A 17,228-nucleotide genomic window follows, 5' to 3' on the forward strand; every position below is an offset into this window, starting at 1 on the left:
CAGATTGTGAGCTTCAGAGGATGAATACACTGTGGAGTATTTGAATCTCTTACTCTCATTGATCATAAAAGCAGTAACCTCATTAAATGGTTTTGATTACAAACTAATATTTAACTGGAATTTTGAATGCAACCGCAAGAGGACACAAGCCAGTGTCTTCTTGTGCCAGTCCCAACTCTGGATAAATGCAGAGGGTTGTGTCAGGAAGGGCATCTGCAGAGGTGATGAGAATGTGACAGACAGGTTTGGTCTTCAGCTCAGGAAGGCATAAGGACAGATGGTGGTAGAGTTTGCAAAGAGGACAGAAATGGCTGCAGTGAACAGTTTCTTCCAGAAGAGGCAGGAACACAGGGTGACATATAAGAGCAGAGGTAGAAGCACTCAGGTGGACTACGTCTTGTGTCGACATAATCTGTAAGAGATCAATGACTGTAAAGTATTGGTAGGGGAGAGTGTAGCCAGACAACACAGGATTCTGGTGTGTTAAATGAATCTGGTGGTGAAAAAGATGTAGAGGACAAAGACAGAGCAGAGGATGAAGTGGTGGAAGTTGAAAAATATAGAATGTTGTGTAGTTTTCAGGGAGGAACTGAGACAGACTCTGGGTGGTTTGGAGGCTCTTCCAGATGACAGGACCACTACAGCTAATGTGATCAGGGAGACAGGTAGGAGGGTACTCGACGTGTCATAAGGAAAGACAAAAGTGGACAAGGAGACTTGGTGGTGGAACAAGTTCAGGTGTGTATACAGAGAAACAGGTTAGTTAAGAAGAAGTGGGACACTGAGAGAACTGAAGAGTAGAAAGGAGTACAGGGAGATGCAGCGTGAGGTGAAGGTAGCGCTGAAAAAGGCCAAACAAAGAGCATATGAGGACTTGTATGCTAGGTTGGACACTAAGGAGGAAGAGGTGGACAGGTTGGCAAGGCAGAGAGACAGAGATGAGAAGGATGTGGAGCAGGTTAGTGTGATTAAAGATAAGGATGGAAATGTATTGACAGGTGCCAGGAGTGTGATGGGAAGATGGAAGGAGAACTTTGAAGAGTTGATGAATGAGAAAAATTAAAGGGAACGAAGAGTAGAAGAGGTGACTGGTGTGGAGCAGGAAGTAGTAAAGATTAGTAGGAGTAAAGTGAGGAGGACGTTGAAGAGGATGAAGAGTGGAAAGGCAGTTGGTCCTGATGACAGGACTTTAAGTATTTAGGGTCAAAGGTTTACAGCAATGGAGAGTGTGGAAAAGAGGTGAAGAAGCGAGTGCAAGCAGGTTGGAACGGGTGGAGAAAAGTGTCAGGTGTGTTGTGTGATAAAAGAGTATCAGTGAGAATGAAAGGTGTTTAAGACGGTGGTGAGACCAGCGATGTTGTTCGGCTTAGAGACAGTGGCACTGAAGAAAAGACAGGAGGCAGAGCTGGAGGTAGCAGAGCTTAAGATGTTGAGGTTCTCTTTGGGAGGGACGATGATGGACAGGATCAGGAACGAGGACATCAGAGGGACAGCTCATGTTAGATGTGTTGGAGATAAAGTCAGAGAGGCCAGATTGAGGTGGTTTGAACATGTTCAGAGGAGACACTGTGAATATATGAGTAGATGGATGCTGAGGTTGGAGCTGCCAGGCAGGAGGTCTAGTGGAAGACCAAAGAGGAGATTTATGGATGTAGTGAGGGAGGACATGAAGTTAGTTGGTGTGCGAGGATGCAGAGGACAGGGTTAGATGGAGGCACATGATTCGCTGTGGCGACCCCTGAAAGGGAACAGCTGGAAAGAAGGGAAGAAGATTCAACTGGAATTTTTAGCTTCATCTCTAAGTATACTTCCGCTGCTTAGTGGGCTGATAAACAATTTAACACGGACTGTATGAGGTAATGAAAAGTGACAATTTTATTGCAATCGGCAGATGAAGAGGGGCCAGAAAAATATCAACATTTTTCAAAGTGAACCTTTCAGTGAGCAGGTCATGTTCAAAATGTAAATTAATACAATAAATGACTCTCTTTCGAAACCTATTTTTAACCCAACAATTAATCAGAAAAATGCAATTTAGTGTGATTTTACAGGACAGCTGAGATTATGTGATAAGTTGTCAAAATGCTTTATCTTATGGTTGTTTTAAAGTTCTTTTTGACCTACAAGAAATTTTTAGAGAAATTAAAAAAAAAATCCCATCCCTAATTGTGCTTATACACTTTATTTCTAAAATATCAATTTTGTAGACAACATCATGCACACTTTTCTTTTATCACCATTTTAAGCATTTTTACTGCATTGGCAGTGAAAGCGGCTGCGCTTTAATAAAGATTTAACTGCAAGGAAGTTAAATCTAAACCAATTTGGTGGCAACCACACTTTAATACATGTAATTTGGTGCTATTCTTCAAAAATCACACATTGCTCATAGTTTCTAGAAAAAAATTTTTTTGAAGAAGCCTCTGTAAACAATAGACAAGGTCAGGAAAAGGAAGTGTTGCCTGTAAGGGAATAATAAAAACATTTATATTACAACACATTACATTTTTATTACATGAGAAAACTTCAGTCCTTGAGGGGATGAAAGGCACAGGGCACAGAAATGATCAGGAAGTTGGTACTCCGAAACGTCCGAATCTTCCACCTTTACACCTTAAATTCATGTCAATGTGTTTCCCCATCAAATCAAGTGTAGTGGATACAATAGTTTCATATTAACAGTAGTGACTCATTAGTTTAGCTGATTTAACAAAATGGTAAGAAAACCGAATGTTTGCATGGAGTGTTGTGTGTGGACAGCTGATCAAGTTGTCATGGGAAAAGTATAGAATAATGCAGTGAAACAGGTTAAATACAATCAGCTGTTGTAGCTTGTAAAAACAAAACCTGGATATAGTTCCCAAACATTTGCATGGACAAAAACCATAGAAAAAAAGACTACTTTAGTATTTATGTGTTATAAAGTCCATGTTAAAGCCTTTGTCATTTATCACATTTAAACTTTAGTTCCAGCTGAGGAGAAAACTATTTAGCTATGTGATTTCCTGTATTCCTCAACTATAAAAACACCATGATTTTTTACAGCGGAAAACTCCCTCTGTCATGGAGGACGATGCCTGCTGACTCATCCACATAGTATTATCCAGTTACACTGACCAACTGTCAGTGTACGGCAGCAGTGACTCCTGGGAAGGAGTCAATCTGAACTGTATCCTGAAAGGCTGATCCTAGCCTGGTGTATGATATGCGGATCCTCATCTTCAGGTTCACCTGGGGGTGGGAGGGTAAGGGGATTATATTAGCTAAAGCTACATTTAGATTAGCTTTCTTTGATCTAAGACATTTGGCAAAAAGTATAGCCACTGATTTTGCAGACCCACCTTGTTTGGGTTGTTGAGGACCACCACCTGGGTCAACTTAGCTGTGGCTTCTGCAGGAAGGTAGTCCCCGCTGGGAGCCTTCATGTGCAACTGGACACTCTGATGGGAGATCAAACAGAACCTTTGAAGTTTAAAGCACCAAACACCTTCATGTTATTCTGTTTCAGTTTCTGCACTGATGCTTACAACTGAGAACATGACACCCACCCACCAACAGGACCGTGAATCACAATCCAGTCACAGTACTAGCTCTCAATTTTAGAAAACACCCCAAAACTCTTTGAGACTGGTTATGTGCGGACTTCAACTGTCTATAAATTCTGTTCCTTAAGTCATACACTTCAGTGTCAAACATTCGGACATGCTGACTATTTTACATCTTTAACAGAAACTAACTGCACATTAACGTATAGCAGTAAAAGACAAATTACATACATGATCTCCAGTTTCACGATGTGTGGAACTTGAAATTAAATGTCCAAATCCCTTTATTATGCTTTACATAGATACCTGGCTAAGTATATGACATGGCCCTGACAACAGTTAATTCAACATATTGGTGTGGCAACTGCAGGTGTTTACTATTGTTAGTGAGACGAACCTTGGGTACAGCAGCCTGCAAGGTGAAGCTGCTGATGTCTGAGTCAGTGGAGTTGGAGGCTGTGAGTGTGACCGTCAGGCCCGAGTCTGACTGTCTCTCACAACTTATTGTCAAAGTTACACCGTTTTTCTCATACACTGTCATTGTGGTAGCTGTGAAATACAGATAATATACAATTCTGCATTACCATAATATCAATACTGAACAGGAAGGTAGGAAACATTTAAAAAGACTACCTGATGGCCTGATTGGCTCAAGTCCACCCAGCAGATCTAGGAGGTCTCCACCTGCAGTGCTGGCTGTGTTGATGGGCAAGTGTGGTGTGCTGTGCTGGCTTGGCTGCAGAGGGTTTTCAGAGCCACCCAATAGGTCCAAGAGGTCACACACCTGAGGATTAGCATACACATGGAATGAAAAAGCACATGCAGATGTGCCTTTTTATGCAAATGTGCAACCAGCTAACCAAATCCTGTTCTATGGAAAAGGACGAAGAAAATACAGGAGGATGATATACAGATAAAACAGATCTGACCTGAAAATTTCTTAACAAATGACTAACAAAAAGGACACATACAGTGAAAAAGGTTGTAAAACATCATGTAATATGAATTAATCTCTAATCTTCATTATTTACCTGGTTAGCAGGTAGCTGTGGCAGCAGTGGCTCCCCCTGCTTAACTTTGACCGGTTGAATCTCCTTGACAGTTTCCCCTGCTGTATCTCCATAGGCATGACCCGAGGCGTTCTTTTCAATCACAGGCATCCTCTCCAGCACTGCTGCCCTGTAGTGGGAGAGACAATCTTAGTATTTTTGGCCGGGAAAGAGATTTTTTTTATGGCTGTTAAAAATTCCTCAATGGCTGAAACCATGAGTGGTGAAAGATTAACAATTTTCAGGGATAAAACAGCCAAACTTTACACATAAGGACGTAAAAAAAGAGCTGACTTTTGCCTCACATACCTCATGTGGTCATATTTTTTGAAAAGAGCATTGTATTCAACTGCCCTCTGCTGGAGCTCCACATCTATACAGCTGCCGTAGATGCTGACAATTTTTCTTATTCGACTGGTGGAAGTGGGGAGATTAAAAAAAAAAGGTGTTAATTTTTTTCTTTATTTAGAAATAAACTCCATCAGTAGTATTTCCTAAACAACTTTTTGTAATCGGATGTTGGATCACTGAAACTGTCAGTCCTAAACTTAAACATGCTTGTTACCACGCTATAGCTGGATCCTGTCACTGTTTGCTATGTGAGTCACAGCAGTGTTTCTTACTCCACATTATCAGTGATGCGCGTGCTCAGTTTCATGGTGGCAGTGAGTGCAAAACCTCTGGTTGCTGGGGACGACATGTGGGATTGTAGAACTGTCTCTAAGGCATCCAGGACATCGTCCTCAGTGACCTGAATAAGACACGTTGCAAAATAATCTGAATGCTGTCATAACATTTTTGTAATGCTAAAACCTTTAACAGTGACCTGTCACTGATCTGTTTGGCTACAGGGATTGATTAGCAGAAAAGAAAGTAGACCAGCAAGATGACGTGTTTTGGACTACTGATTAAAGGGGCTGAGAAGGAATCAAGTTTATGTTTGTGTTCCCCACATACTAATCAAACACTTCTTTTGCTTCTTTCTTGTATTTTCTTTCTGTACAGCATGGACACATTTGTTGATGCCCTTACAGCTCACTAGGCACTTATGACCCAGACGAACTTTTTTGTAGTCACTACAACTATCAGCAGGAGTTCCCCCTTTTTCATGTTTCCAGATGGCAGAAATTACGAACAATAAAGTTACCTTTCTGTTATTGATTATTCCTACTATGGCTACTTTCTCAGCTTATAAGGAACACGTAATGTACGTGTAAGCTGACTGGTTAAACATAGTTATAGCTGAGAATCTAAAAGTTCTTCTAATTTTCATCTTGCCATTATGCCACTTTTACACTTATTGTTTGTATTTGAGAAAGTACCAATTTAGATGCAGAAGATGTGGTCAGTTTAAATGTATTATATTTAAAGTGTGCAACTTAAGCTTCCACTAAAATGAGACTCATTCTCTCTGCCCAGTCCTCCTTCTCCTTGTTCTGAAACAGCTTTGCTCTTTACATCCAAATACACACTACAAAGCTCTTCAGGTAAGTCAGTTATCAAATTACAATAAATAATAATGTTACAAAACTTACTCATTAAGCAGAAACTGTTACTTTTCTCTGATTGGTCAGTAGGGTCAGTTTGAAAAGATGTAATCTATTGCTTAGTCTACAAAGATATTCTAAAATGGTCTAGATAGATTTAATGGTTCCCCTAGAGAATTTTATACATAATTGGATCAAAGTGATATTTTTGAACTGTCTCTTGTAATTAGCATCACGTACACCCTATTTAATTGGAGAAAAGTAGTCACTCTACTGTCTGGTAAAGCACCATAATGCTTCAGTGAAGTTTGTAGGACTGTAGTCTTCTTGGACAGGACTGCAAGAGGAAACTCGATCCCAAATTAAACAGAACGACAAAGAGTGAAGGTAAACACATAAACAGATACAAGAGGAACTTCAGCATCAAGGTACATCAATGTCTGATCACACAGACAACTGCTTTTTGATTCACAATGGGTAGAAGGAATGACTCATCCTGTCATCTTTCTTTTAATAGCAGGACTAAATGTTGAAATAAAAATATAAAAAGTAAGATGCATATTTTAGTCCTGAACTGAGTCCCATCAATCATCTAGTAGTAGTCTGGCTAAGACACCCTGAGTCAGCTGAGACAGGTTGCTAAAGAAGAGTGGGCCAAACAACCTGTTGGCAGGTGCAAAGGTCTCAGTAAGAGCTACCTCTTTGCAGTAATTACTGTACCTCTACAGTTGTTACAGGTGTCATAGTGTTGCCCGTGCCATTTTTTGTTTTATTAGTTTAAATATTCCTTTTAACTTAAAATATCTAAAGCAAGTTTGTCAGTTTTAAGTTATTTCAAAGAAAAAGTTGTTGTTTTTTTTTGTGAAAGGGTATCAACAAGTTTGTCCATGTCTATAAACCTCTTTGTTTCCCTACCATGATGAATACGGTTTCTAATGCTAATTACCAGACCCTGTAAGCCTTTCAAACTGTCCAATATGTTGTGGATGAAAATGCAAAACATAGCACTTTCTTTGTGCCAGGAAATTCTCTTTAGGGAGAAGCCACACACACACACACACACACACACACACACACACACACACACACACACACACACACACACACACACACACACACACACACACACACACATTAAGACAGCTACCATGACATAGCAATAGGCACAATTACAGCATATATCAATATTTTAGAGCATGTTATGCTTTGCGTACCTCCACAGGCTCGATCTCACGACACTCTCCTCTCACCAGAAGGTCTCCATACTCTCCGACACACCAGCAGGCCACCTGCACCAGGGATTGCTGTACAGAGCACATGGCATTCACATAACTGTGTCACAATTAAATACAATCATGAAAAAAGAAATGTTCAAATTATTAGTAGATTGGTAAATTAGCCAACATAGTAGTTTGATGCATCTGAGCCACTTTTCCCTGAATTCACAGTAGGTAAATGTGGTGGAAGAAAGTGCTTCACACTGTAGATAAGTACATGGCTGTTCATTGGACTTGGTTCCAAAAATAAAACTAGTTGCATCAGCCAATTTCTAAGTGAGAGCCTAGCTAATTCTCATTGATACAGAACCAAACCAGGACTTAATGGACTTTTCTTGTAGACAAAAAACATCGGAACAGCTTATAGTTTAATGTTTTAGTTTAGAGCAGTAGAGTAGTTTGGAGTTTTAATGTGCTATTAAATCAGTAATCTATTACATTTTTCAGATACATACAATACTTACAAAATAATTCTAATACTATATTAAAGCTTTAGACTCTTCACCCCTTTAAGAATCATGCTGCCTTTAGATTATCTGAAAACATCTTAAGAGTGCTTCACTGCAGTAAGTCCTGTCCACTATGTGAAGTGATTTAAAAAAAAAAAACGGGATAATGGGAATGTGTTTTTGTATCATGTTTCCTCTGATACTCTCTGCGTGAGCATCATCATGAGTATTTGGGGCTGCTGTGCTCTGTATGGATGTATGCATGTGTGAGAGAAAACGTGTGCATATGCACTTGATGCAAGCCCTGGACTAGCTGACTAGAGTCTTTTCTGTTGGATTTGTGGCCTTTGTCAAAGCCTGTAATTAAAAGGTTTTGTCCCAACACCAACTGTACATATCATGTTTTTAAATAGCAATTTTCTGTGATGTCTTAGATTAGAGAAGTAAATAAAGTAAAATTATTATTTTTCTGTTAATAAAAGAATTAAAATTAATCTAGTTACATTTTAATTATTGTATGGTAAAGAATTAACATCAGACAACACATGACAGTTGGATAATTTTAGTGTTTAGGTTCGCTAAAAGATTAGATTGCTCAAGAAGAACATCTGCAAAAATCTTCCGACTGACTGCTCTTTTATAAACAGGAAACACCCAGATACACACACCTGAGAGATGTCAGCGAGCAGAGCCCTGTAGAGCTTGTGGACAGTGTAACAGTGCAGCTCTGAAGCATTGGTGATGAGCTGAATCAGGTTGGGGACAGTTTCATCTCTTACGTCGCCCGCTGCCTGACAGAGTGGAAATCCGAGTTACACCAAAGTATGCACACACACACTCTAAAATCCATTAGCAAGACAGCTGGCCCAAGGGTCGCCCTACATTTTCACGGAGACACAATTTCCTCATGTGGGGGATGTTTAAATCACAGTTTACTTATAGTCCCCTCTAAAATTTTTGGAAGAAAAAAGTCATGAATTTGCTGTACACTGAAAACATTTTGTTCAAAAGATGAACACGTGACTGACAGGTGTTTCTTGTTACCAAGGTGTGTCTTGTAAGATTAACTGTACCAAAAAAAAAAAAAAAAACAATTCTTGGTTTTAGTCTTAGGCTGAATCTTGGAAAAGATGGAAAAACAATTAGAGGACATAGCCAATACAAAAATGTGCACTGTCCTGGAAAATAAAGAAACCACAAATGTAATGGCTCAGCCAAGATAAAAAACAACAACTGATGACAGAACAATATGGGAGCTGAAGAAACTTGAGGACAAAATAAAATGTACAGATTTAGCCTGCATGGACAAACCTTTATATGAAAGAAGTACAAATTCTTCACAGTACAGTGTCCAATTTTATATTTACTGTTGATAAATAATAGAACATGCGCTACCCATGCGCATGTGAGGAAAGAAATCCACACTTTTTTTTTGGTTGTTCTTTCAGCTTATCCCATGAGTTCAGGGTCACCACAGTGGATCATTGTCCGCATGTTGATTTGGCACAGGTTTTACGCCGGATGCCCTTCCTGACTCAACCCTCCCCAATTTCTACCGGGCTTGGACCGGCACTGCACAGCTGGGGAGGGGAATGGGCTGTTAGGGGTTCAGTGTCTTGCCCAGAGACACTTTGGCATATAGCTGGGACTGGGGATTGAACCACTGACCCTGCGGTCCGTGGAAAACTGCCTTACCAACTGAGCTACAGTCGCCCCCAAACCTCTGGTATCCACACTAACACAGCAAATTAATAATAGCAATAGACAACTTTAAAAGCGCTGTAAGCGTAAAACCCATGTCAGTGGCAGCAGGGTCAGTATTTACCGTGGTGAGGACATGCAGGATAGTGTCAATGTGCCAGCGCTGGGACGGCGCATACCTGACAGAAACAGAGACACACAAAGCTAACTCAGTGGCACTTGAGGGTGAGTCTGGAAAACAAATACAATTGCACCCTATCACTACTTGCAAACACGTACAAACAGAGAAGTGTTTCTAGTAGTAGAATGACATACTGTTGAAAAAGGAAAGTGCTATTAATCATAATAGGGCCAGTGACATAGAGATGTGATTCAGAGTGGAGAAAGACACATGTAGCCACACGGGGACTTTTCTTGTTACAATCCAAACTTGGTACAACTGGTTGCATTAAATGAGTTAATGAGTACATGCAAATTATTGTGTGTGCAGCATGCACAGATCCTGTATCTGTATGTAATACATCCTTATATCTCATATGTACTTTTGCTCATCTGCAGTGTTTCACTCACCTGTCTGCAGCATTGAATATGCCACTGGCAGCTTGAGCTTTGAGCTCAGGGGGGCAGGAAGAGAGAAAAATGAGCAGTTCCTTCATCATAGAGCGGATGTTGGTGGCAGACACCAGAGCTAGCGAGAGGTCCAATGCACGCCTGAAGGGATGGCCAGAAAAGGTTAAAATTTCAAATCTTAATTCAACTACAGTTAACTCCGACTAGACTCGGTTGCATTTTTTGGCCATGTGGGGAGAATTTTCTGAGTAGTAGGTTGGTATACTATACTATAGTTACAGTACAACCAGATAGGTGATTGTGTCTTATAATATGAATATTTATATAATATATAAAAACACTAATATCCAGTCCGTCTGTGCACATGAAAAGAAAATTTAATGCTGAAAAGGCATGAAATCGAACTAGGGGTAGCATGTTAGAGGAGGTCTTTCTGTGTGGCCTGTCTGTTGATTGGTGACATTGCCAACCGTATTTGTAGTGTACTTAATAAATCTTTCAATTGTTTTAAATGTAAAAATAATGGCAGCTGTGCTGCCGGCAAGGGCCTAAATGTCTAAAATCACTTTTAAGTGGAACTTTGTATCAGACTGAAAATGAGTGTCTCCTCTTATGCCTGTTTCAGCTAAATGTGTGAAGTGATGCCACTGCAGCCTAGTGAAAAGTTAAAGCACTGGAAGTCAGCAAAAAGTCTCGGGGTGTTAAGTTGCTCTTCCACTTCATTTATACCTGCAATGCTAACCCCTCCAACCTATTACTTCAAATACTTTTACTTAATATTGCAGTAACTATTATGATCTTATTATTACTTTTATAATTTATTTATTTTTTGGTGTGGACAGAAAATTGCAGATACAATAAAAGAATAAGCAAACTTAAAGAATACTCTTCATTCAAGGAATTTGCCTTCAGTATGGAGGCAAAAATTTTAAGGAAAAGAACCTCTCACAATAAACACTGGGGCTGACAAAGAAAAAGCATGACCTCAATGACAGATTTACTGAGCATCTGTAACGTGACAGTTGTGCCTGATAAACAGAGTGAAAGTTACCGCTTGACAGAAGCATCCTGGTCCTTCAAGCAGTCCACAATAGTTCCCCTGTGGCGCTGCACTGCATTGTGGTCTGTCCCAACAATCTTTTGAAGAGAGGTCATAGCAATATACCTGAATACACATACAGCGGAAATTAAAGATAAGCCAATTATATTATGAGTGTGTGAGCTGAATTCACTGAGTTCAACAACAAGGTCAGTTAGACTAATTGTGTAATACAGTCAAACCTATTTAACTAGTTAGCCCTTTATGTAAATGTTTCTAGCAATGACAAATAATCAACAATGTACAAATTTAACTCTCTTAGCTTGGTCAGATAAATAATTTATCTTTTCACTTGAAATGTCTCATGAATTTGTATGTTAGCAAAGAAGAGCCAGGTCAGACAAGTATTACAGAAAAAATCCCAGCTCTACTATTGGGATAAGGAGACACAAAGAGACTCAGGGACCATGCATGTAACAACCAGACAGGCCTGCTAGGCCACAGGGTGCCTACAGACACAAACTTCAAAAATAGTAACATAAGAAAACCCCAAGGAACCTCCACAGTGTACGAAGAAAAATGACACTCGCCAAAATGAAGAGATCAGCATAAAGAGACAGACAATGACCTTCTAGTGTGGCCCTAGAAAACTGGCTCCAGGAAACATGATTAGTGAGCTCAGACTGATAACAGCATATTAGGACGTTAGTTTTGCTGGCCACTGTGAGTTTGCTGTTGGCCTTGTGCAATGGAAAAATTTAAATGACCCGGAGAGATAGGAAATGAAAAGCGAAGGATGAAGAAGAAAATTGAAGTAGAAAGAAAAGAAGGAATGTCTGGAGGAAGAACATTAAGAAAAGGAAAACTGGTCTGACCGAATATTCCTGTCGTTGTTCAGAAGAAATCTTCCCAGGATGTTCACAGCCAGAACCTAAAGCAGAAGTGAAATACAGCCTGTGTTCATTAGTCACCAATGCCAACATTACCTATGTATAAATGTGGTAAACAAAGAGAGAAATACTGCTGGCTTCATACCCTAAGGCCGCTCTCTGACTTGATGTCTAGTACAGTTAGAACAGTCTCATATAGCACAGCATTGCCCACAGTCTTAGTGCTGTCAGTGTTGGTTGCTACCTGTAGGATGAATAACAAAGATCTGTGCTATGCTTGAATAAAAAATATTTTTTTCATTTACTTTGCCATTAACTGACAGAAAGTATTCAAGCCTTTACAGTTGCTGTTTTAACACCCAGTTTGAAGAAAGGGCCATGACACACCAAGCCGCTGTTTGGCCAACATTGGGCCGTCGGTGAGCATCTGTGTGGCTAGTTTTGGTGGTGTGTCTGCATCTTTAGAACTAATCAGACCCTGGTCAGCTGCTTTTGATGCTGTATGGCTGTGGTCCCATTTGTAAGAGAGACAACTCTGACTGGTTGTTCAGCTTAGCAAATCACTGCATAAAAAACTTGCTGGCATACCATTCCTTTCAGGTGCAGAACATAGCTGCTAGTTTACTGTTGATTTTAGTCTTTAAAGTGTGTTCTGGTACCGCTTTTTTTGGACCCAGAAGAAAGCGATGGAGCCAACTCAGCTGTCCATTTTCGGCTTGGTGTGCCTCTGCCCAAGTCTCATCCAGACAAAAGGGATATCTTTTACTTAAAAAAAATAAATAAAAAAAAAAAAAAAAAGCACCATGGCTAAATGGAAAATGGTGTGACGCTGACAGTTACTTTATAAAAAGAAACTGAAAACTATATGGATACTGGAAAACTTATTTTTAATAAGAAACAAACAGTGTTGTTAAACAGAACACTGGACCTGAGCAAGAAGGTCATTCATGGCATCACTGGCTGCTTCGTTGTTGTGACCAAGGATTCTAAGCAACCTCAAGATGCGTACCTGGTAATGGAAATAGAACCGAGTACACAAATGGACTACAAGATGTTTTGTCACACCAAGTCAGCAAAAACAGAGGGAATACATCTGTGTATGTTAGTTAAATAAAGAGAAAGGCACTGTACTCATTTAGGAATCCATGGATTAAAATAAATTATAATAACTCAAATACAGCTCAATCTGATTTTATCATTGTGTGGGTCTATACTGAAATTAAATACAATTTGTCTGACAAATAAATAAAAAACACAAATTAAAGCAAACAGATGTCAGTGAAACAGGCTGACCTGTAGGAAGGGATCACTGACTCCTGCCACATCATGCTCCGGAGAATAGCCAGAAATGACAAGAGCTTTCATGATCTGAACCAGATCTGGCACTATCTGAGACACACACAGCACAAACATATAAGAACACTCATGCAGAAATAATGATCTCATCAGAGCGTGAAGCTTCTTTATATGTGTGTTGCACCTTTCTAAAGCGCTCCAGTGTTTCTGCGTTCCTCTCACACAACTCAGTGATGAGCACCACCGCACTGTGTAACACACCTAGAAATACAAAGGGAGGAACGTGAATGCATGGAAACTGTAAGCTATTTTTCAGACGAGGTTACAGATACGTGCCATTAAGATCTACAAACCGTGGTTCTTCTCTGCAAGGAGTGGACGAGCAGCAGTGGCAAAGAGCTCCCACAGATCGGGCACTTTTCTTACAATATGAACAGCACAGAGAGCAGCCTGGAAGACCAGCAGAGAAAAGCATCAGCACCATTACATCATGACAACAAGCTCTTGTTAGACAATATCTTAGATTTTTACTGCTAACAAAGGATGTGAATCCATACAAAACAGAAGTTTTACTTAATAGGCCAATATGTAACACAGCCTCATATTAAGGCGGTGAAATTTAACTGTATGACTCCACAAACCATAACTACAATATGTTTCCCATACATGGAAAACATACAATCCCTAGCATTCTGCTAAAGAATATGACATAGTATGTCAGAATAGCTTTAAAGTGAGCAACATTTTATATTTTTGTTGTTTTTTTAAGAAAAAATGTGAATATTTTTACTTACATATTCAAAAGTAATTACAGTAGTTACAAAGTAGTTATACATGTAATACAAATGTTGTAAAGTGCTGCTGAGTAAATAAGAAACAGTATGGTAGTGGTACCCCACCTTCTTCCTGATGTAGGAGTTGGAGGCTCGGAGCAGCCTGTCAATCTCTGGTGCCAGATCTCTGCACATCTCAGCTGAACCCATACAGGCCAGTGTACACAGAGCCAGAGACTGCACATACTGGCTACTGTGAGACAGGTCACTGAAAAAACACACACAGACGAAAACACAAAGATGGCAGTGTGGGTTTGTGTGTATCAGCTTAAAATTTTCAGTAGTTTATGTAAATCATATTAGAATTTATTAGGGCTGAATGATATAGAAAAAAAAGAATGACCTTTTTTTCGGGCAATATCACACTTTCAACATTTTCTTATTCTGTATTATTTAATGCAAATAAGCAATAAATGTTAAGATTATGCAGCGTTGCACAGAGGATTATATAAATTACTCTCTCATGTTGGCCTTGCATATACAAGCGACAAACACAAAACAAATCCCTTAAATAACCATATTCATTTAACCATTCTGTTCTTAAGCGAGTCTAGCTTTATCTTAACAACACTATTCCTACTATCATCGTTCACGCTCTTTCCTGTACACGCATCATTACTGCTGTCTAACATGACTGACCACTGTGAAAAAGAGCTGCTATTAAAGGCTTAAGTAACTGCCCTGGAGAAAAAATGTAGAGCAGGTTAATAAGGTGAAGTAAATCCTTTCTTTCTTTCTTTTTTTTTTTTGCATATATAGCAGACTTCATACAGCCTACACACAGACTACATACATACACTATTACTCCCCAACACCTGTGAGCACACTTCACTGTGTGAAATCAGTAGTGTCCACTTTTAACTGCACATAAATGCCAAATGTGGGTGTCAAAACAAATTGTTACTGAACATTTTAATTGGTAAAATTAACTCTTGTTGAACGAGATTTTTGATGTTTGAGTTCAGGCTGTCCTTACTTTTTGATGGAGTTAGTGATGAGCAGGCTTGCATCCTGCTTCTCATCCAGCAGCATCATAGCTCCCAGGTATCCCACACGCTTCTCACTGTAGCGAGGGCTGGCTATCATCCGAACACACTCCATCTAATTGGAAAAGCAAAGGCTCCTTTTATGTAAAGCTACTGGAAACACTAACAGTACTGATGCCCCTGAGGACATTCTCCGCTCATGGCCTGCTCCAAGTGGAGGACAGACTCAGCTTCCACAGCAGCAGCCCTGGAATTTGGAGCAATTAATTGGCCCAGTTGTAGTGTCCACTTTTAAAGATTCACAAGCTCTGACATGAAGCATCATTCTAAAGTCTCAAGAAGACTTTCTGATAAAGTGGGTGGTGAATATTGTTATAGCTTATTACATTTAGCATGCCATTCCACAATAAGGTGGCTCTTTTGTCTATGCATTGCAAGCTCTGCAATGCACTTACATATTTTTTTTCTTAGCACAGAGATTATATTAATGAGGAATAAGTGTTTGCATATCATGAATGGAGATTGGGACTGAGCCTATACGCATGTTGCACAAGAACACATAGACCCCAGCTGCCCTGATAGTTTTTCACTCTGTTAACTGCACTCCGAGCAAACCCATGACAAGCATTATTCCAATCCCCTCACCTGACCAAAGTGAGCAGGGTAGCCCAACATGTGGACGTAAAGCAGCTTGGCCAGGTTGTGTGAACGCCCGCCATTGTCAGCTTGTCTGAACTGTGCCCTGATAGCTGCACACTCCCTCTGGATGACACCCCGCTCCTCACACTGCGTCCTGGCGGATCTGATGGCCCGGATCATCTCCTGTAGGGGTACTGATGGAGACATGGCTGTGTGTGTGTGTGTGTGTGGAGGGGGGGGGGGGGGGGGGTGATTGAATGGGTGTAAAGTGGGATGTGTGTGTTGGTGTAAAGTATGTGTGTGTGATATAGTGTCAAGGAAGTGAACAACTGAATCTTAACAGACAAGAAACTACTATATTGTACTGCATTGCACTACTGCAGTTTCACTTCCTATTTGTAAAAAGCCAGGTGAGTATGACCTCACAAAAAGGACGGTACAGTGTTACTACATTATAAATACTAGAGCTCTGTTATCACTAATAACCACACAGTTAAAGTGTGTATTTAAAAAAAAAAAAGCAATTCACGCAACTTCACCTAACTATATCACACACGGTACTAACGTTAGGTAGTATCTGTTTACTCTGGTGAAAAACTGTTCAGCCATATTTACTCGTAGTGCTGCCTAAATATAAAGTTACAGCCACTCATTTGCATCCATATTGTTCCGACGTGGTAAAAATTGATTTCGGTGAGTGAGTTAAGTAAGAAGTCAGCAGAACACTCGTCGTTTGATGCAGGTCAGTAAAAACGAGCCGGTTGAGCGGCCAAGTAACCGAGTTACGTTAAGCTCGCTGATGCTGCCAGGCAGGCTGTGTTAGAGAATGTCGAGCTAAAGAGCTAGCTGAGTTAGCATGAGTCTGTTTATGTAAATGGCTTAAGGTCTAAAATATCAACGTACCTTTTACACTGGACGGGAAGTCGCCAGTCTTTCAAATGTAAACCGGTTCTACCTACACCCCATTCCCTTCCTCCTCCTCAGCAGCAGTCAGTCGGTAGAGACACCAACACTGTCCTGTAATCCATTCACTGTCTGCTACACTAACATAGCCGCACAACTTCCTGTTAGAAATGTCAAAATAAAATCGGTTTTCATATATAACCAATTTGGTATATGCTTATAAATTGCTGTTCAAACGAGGCAAAATGTACCAGAAGATCATTCCACACAATTTGATGTATTGCCCTTAATAAAACATTCATTATTAACACGGCTTTTATGAGACATATTGATAACGATGCAAGTTGGACGTGAGATCATCATATCTTTCTTACGCATTCAGAGCATCCACTCAGCTTTATGAATTTATTGCTTGTAGAATTTTTTAATTTTCATAGCCGGAAAATCCGGTGTTATTGATAACAATAAGGATGGTTGTGTTCAAGTGAGCCTTTCATGCACAATACTACAACCTTAAAACAAAAGTTGAATTAAATTCAATCATTATGATTAACACATATTTTA

The 17,228-nt window shown here is 39.9% G+C and overlaps 1 protein-coding gene across 2 annotated transcripts; it reads right to left on the reverse strand.

Annotated features, from left to right (window-relative positions):
• Window positions 1-1,857: 1,857 nt before the first annotated feature.
• Window positions 1,858-16,810, reverse strand: ap1g2 (adaptor related protein complex 1 subunit gamma 2). 2 transcript variants are annotated; one of them, XM_067528832.1, is made up of 22 exons: window positions 16,665-16,810; window positions 15,768-15,970; window positions 15,113-15,237; window positions 14,203-14,344; window positions 13,657-13,753; window positions 13,488-13,564; window positions 13,301-13,396; window positions 12,936-13,016; window positions 12,153-12,251; window positions 11,993-12,048; window positions 11,130-11,243; window positions 10,079-10,219; window positions 9,633-9,687; window positions 8,476-8,598; window positions 7,296-7,385; window positions 5,218-5,345; window positions 4,904-5,008; window positions 4,577-4,724; window positions 4,179-4,329; window positions 3,943-4,094; window positions 3,342-3,440; window positions 1,858-3,231 (listed from the first exon to the last, which is right to left on the reverse strand). In XM_067528832.1, the coding sequence occupies exons 2-22, from the start codon at window positions 15,966-15,968 to the stop codon at window positions 3,124-3,126; spliced, it is 2,388 nt and encodes a 795-aa protein (XP_067384933.1). In that variant the 5' UTR covers window positions 15,969-15,970; window positions 16,665-16,810; the 3' UTR covers window positions 1,858-3,123. The 2 variants fall into 2 exon arrangements, with proteins under 2 accessions (XP_067384933.1, XP_067384934.1); XM_067528833.1 differs by having other exon boundaries at window positions 15,768-15,955; window positions 16,665-16,809.
• Window positions 16,811-17,228: the final 418 nt, after the last annotated feature.

This window comes from Channa argus, chromosome 14 (assembly GCF_033026475.1).
Source record: "Channa argus isolate prfri chromosome 14, Channa argus male v1.0, whole genome shotgun sequence".
Classification (NCBI taxonomy): domain Eukaryota; kingdom Metazoa; phylum Chordata; class Actinopteri; order Anabantiformes; family Channidae; genus Channa; species Channa argus.

Coding starts and splice junctions, on each gene's coding strand:
- ap1g2 (XM_067528832.1), bottom strand. CDS start 15,968: ATGTCTCCATCAGTACCCCTACAGGAGATGATCCGGGCCATCAGATCC. Junction 11,244..11,992: donor AACAACGACAGGAATATTCG/GTCAGACCAGTT, acceptor ATGTGTATTCAG/GTATATTGCTATGACCTCTC. Junction 10,220..11,129: donor CAGGATGCTTCTGTCAAGCG/GTAACTTTCACT, acceptor CCATCCCTTCAG/GCGTGCATTGGACCTCTCGC.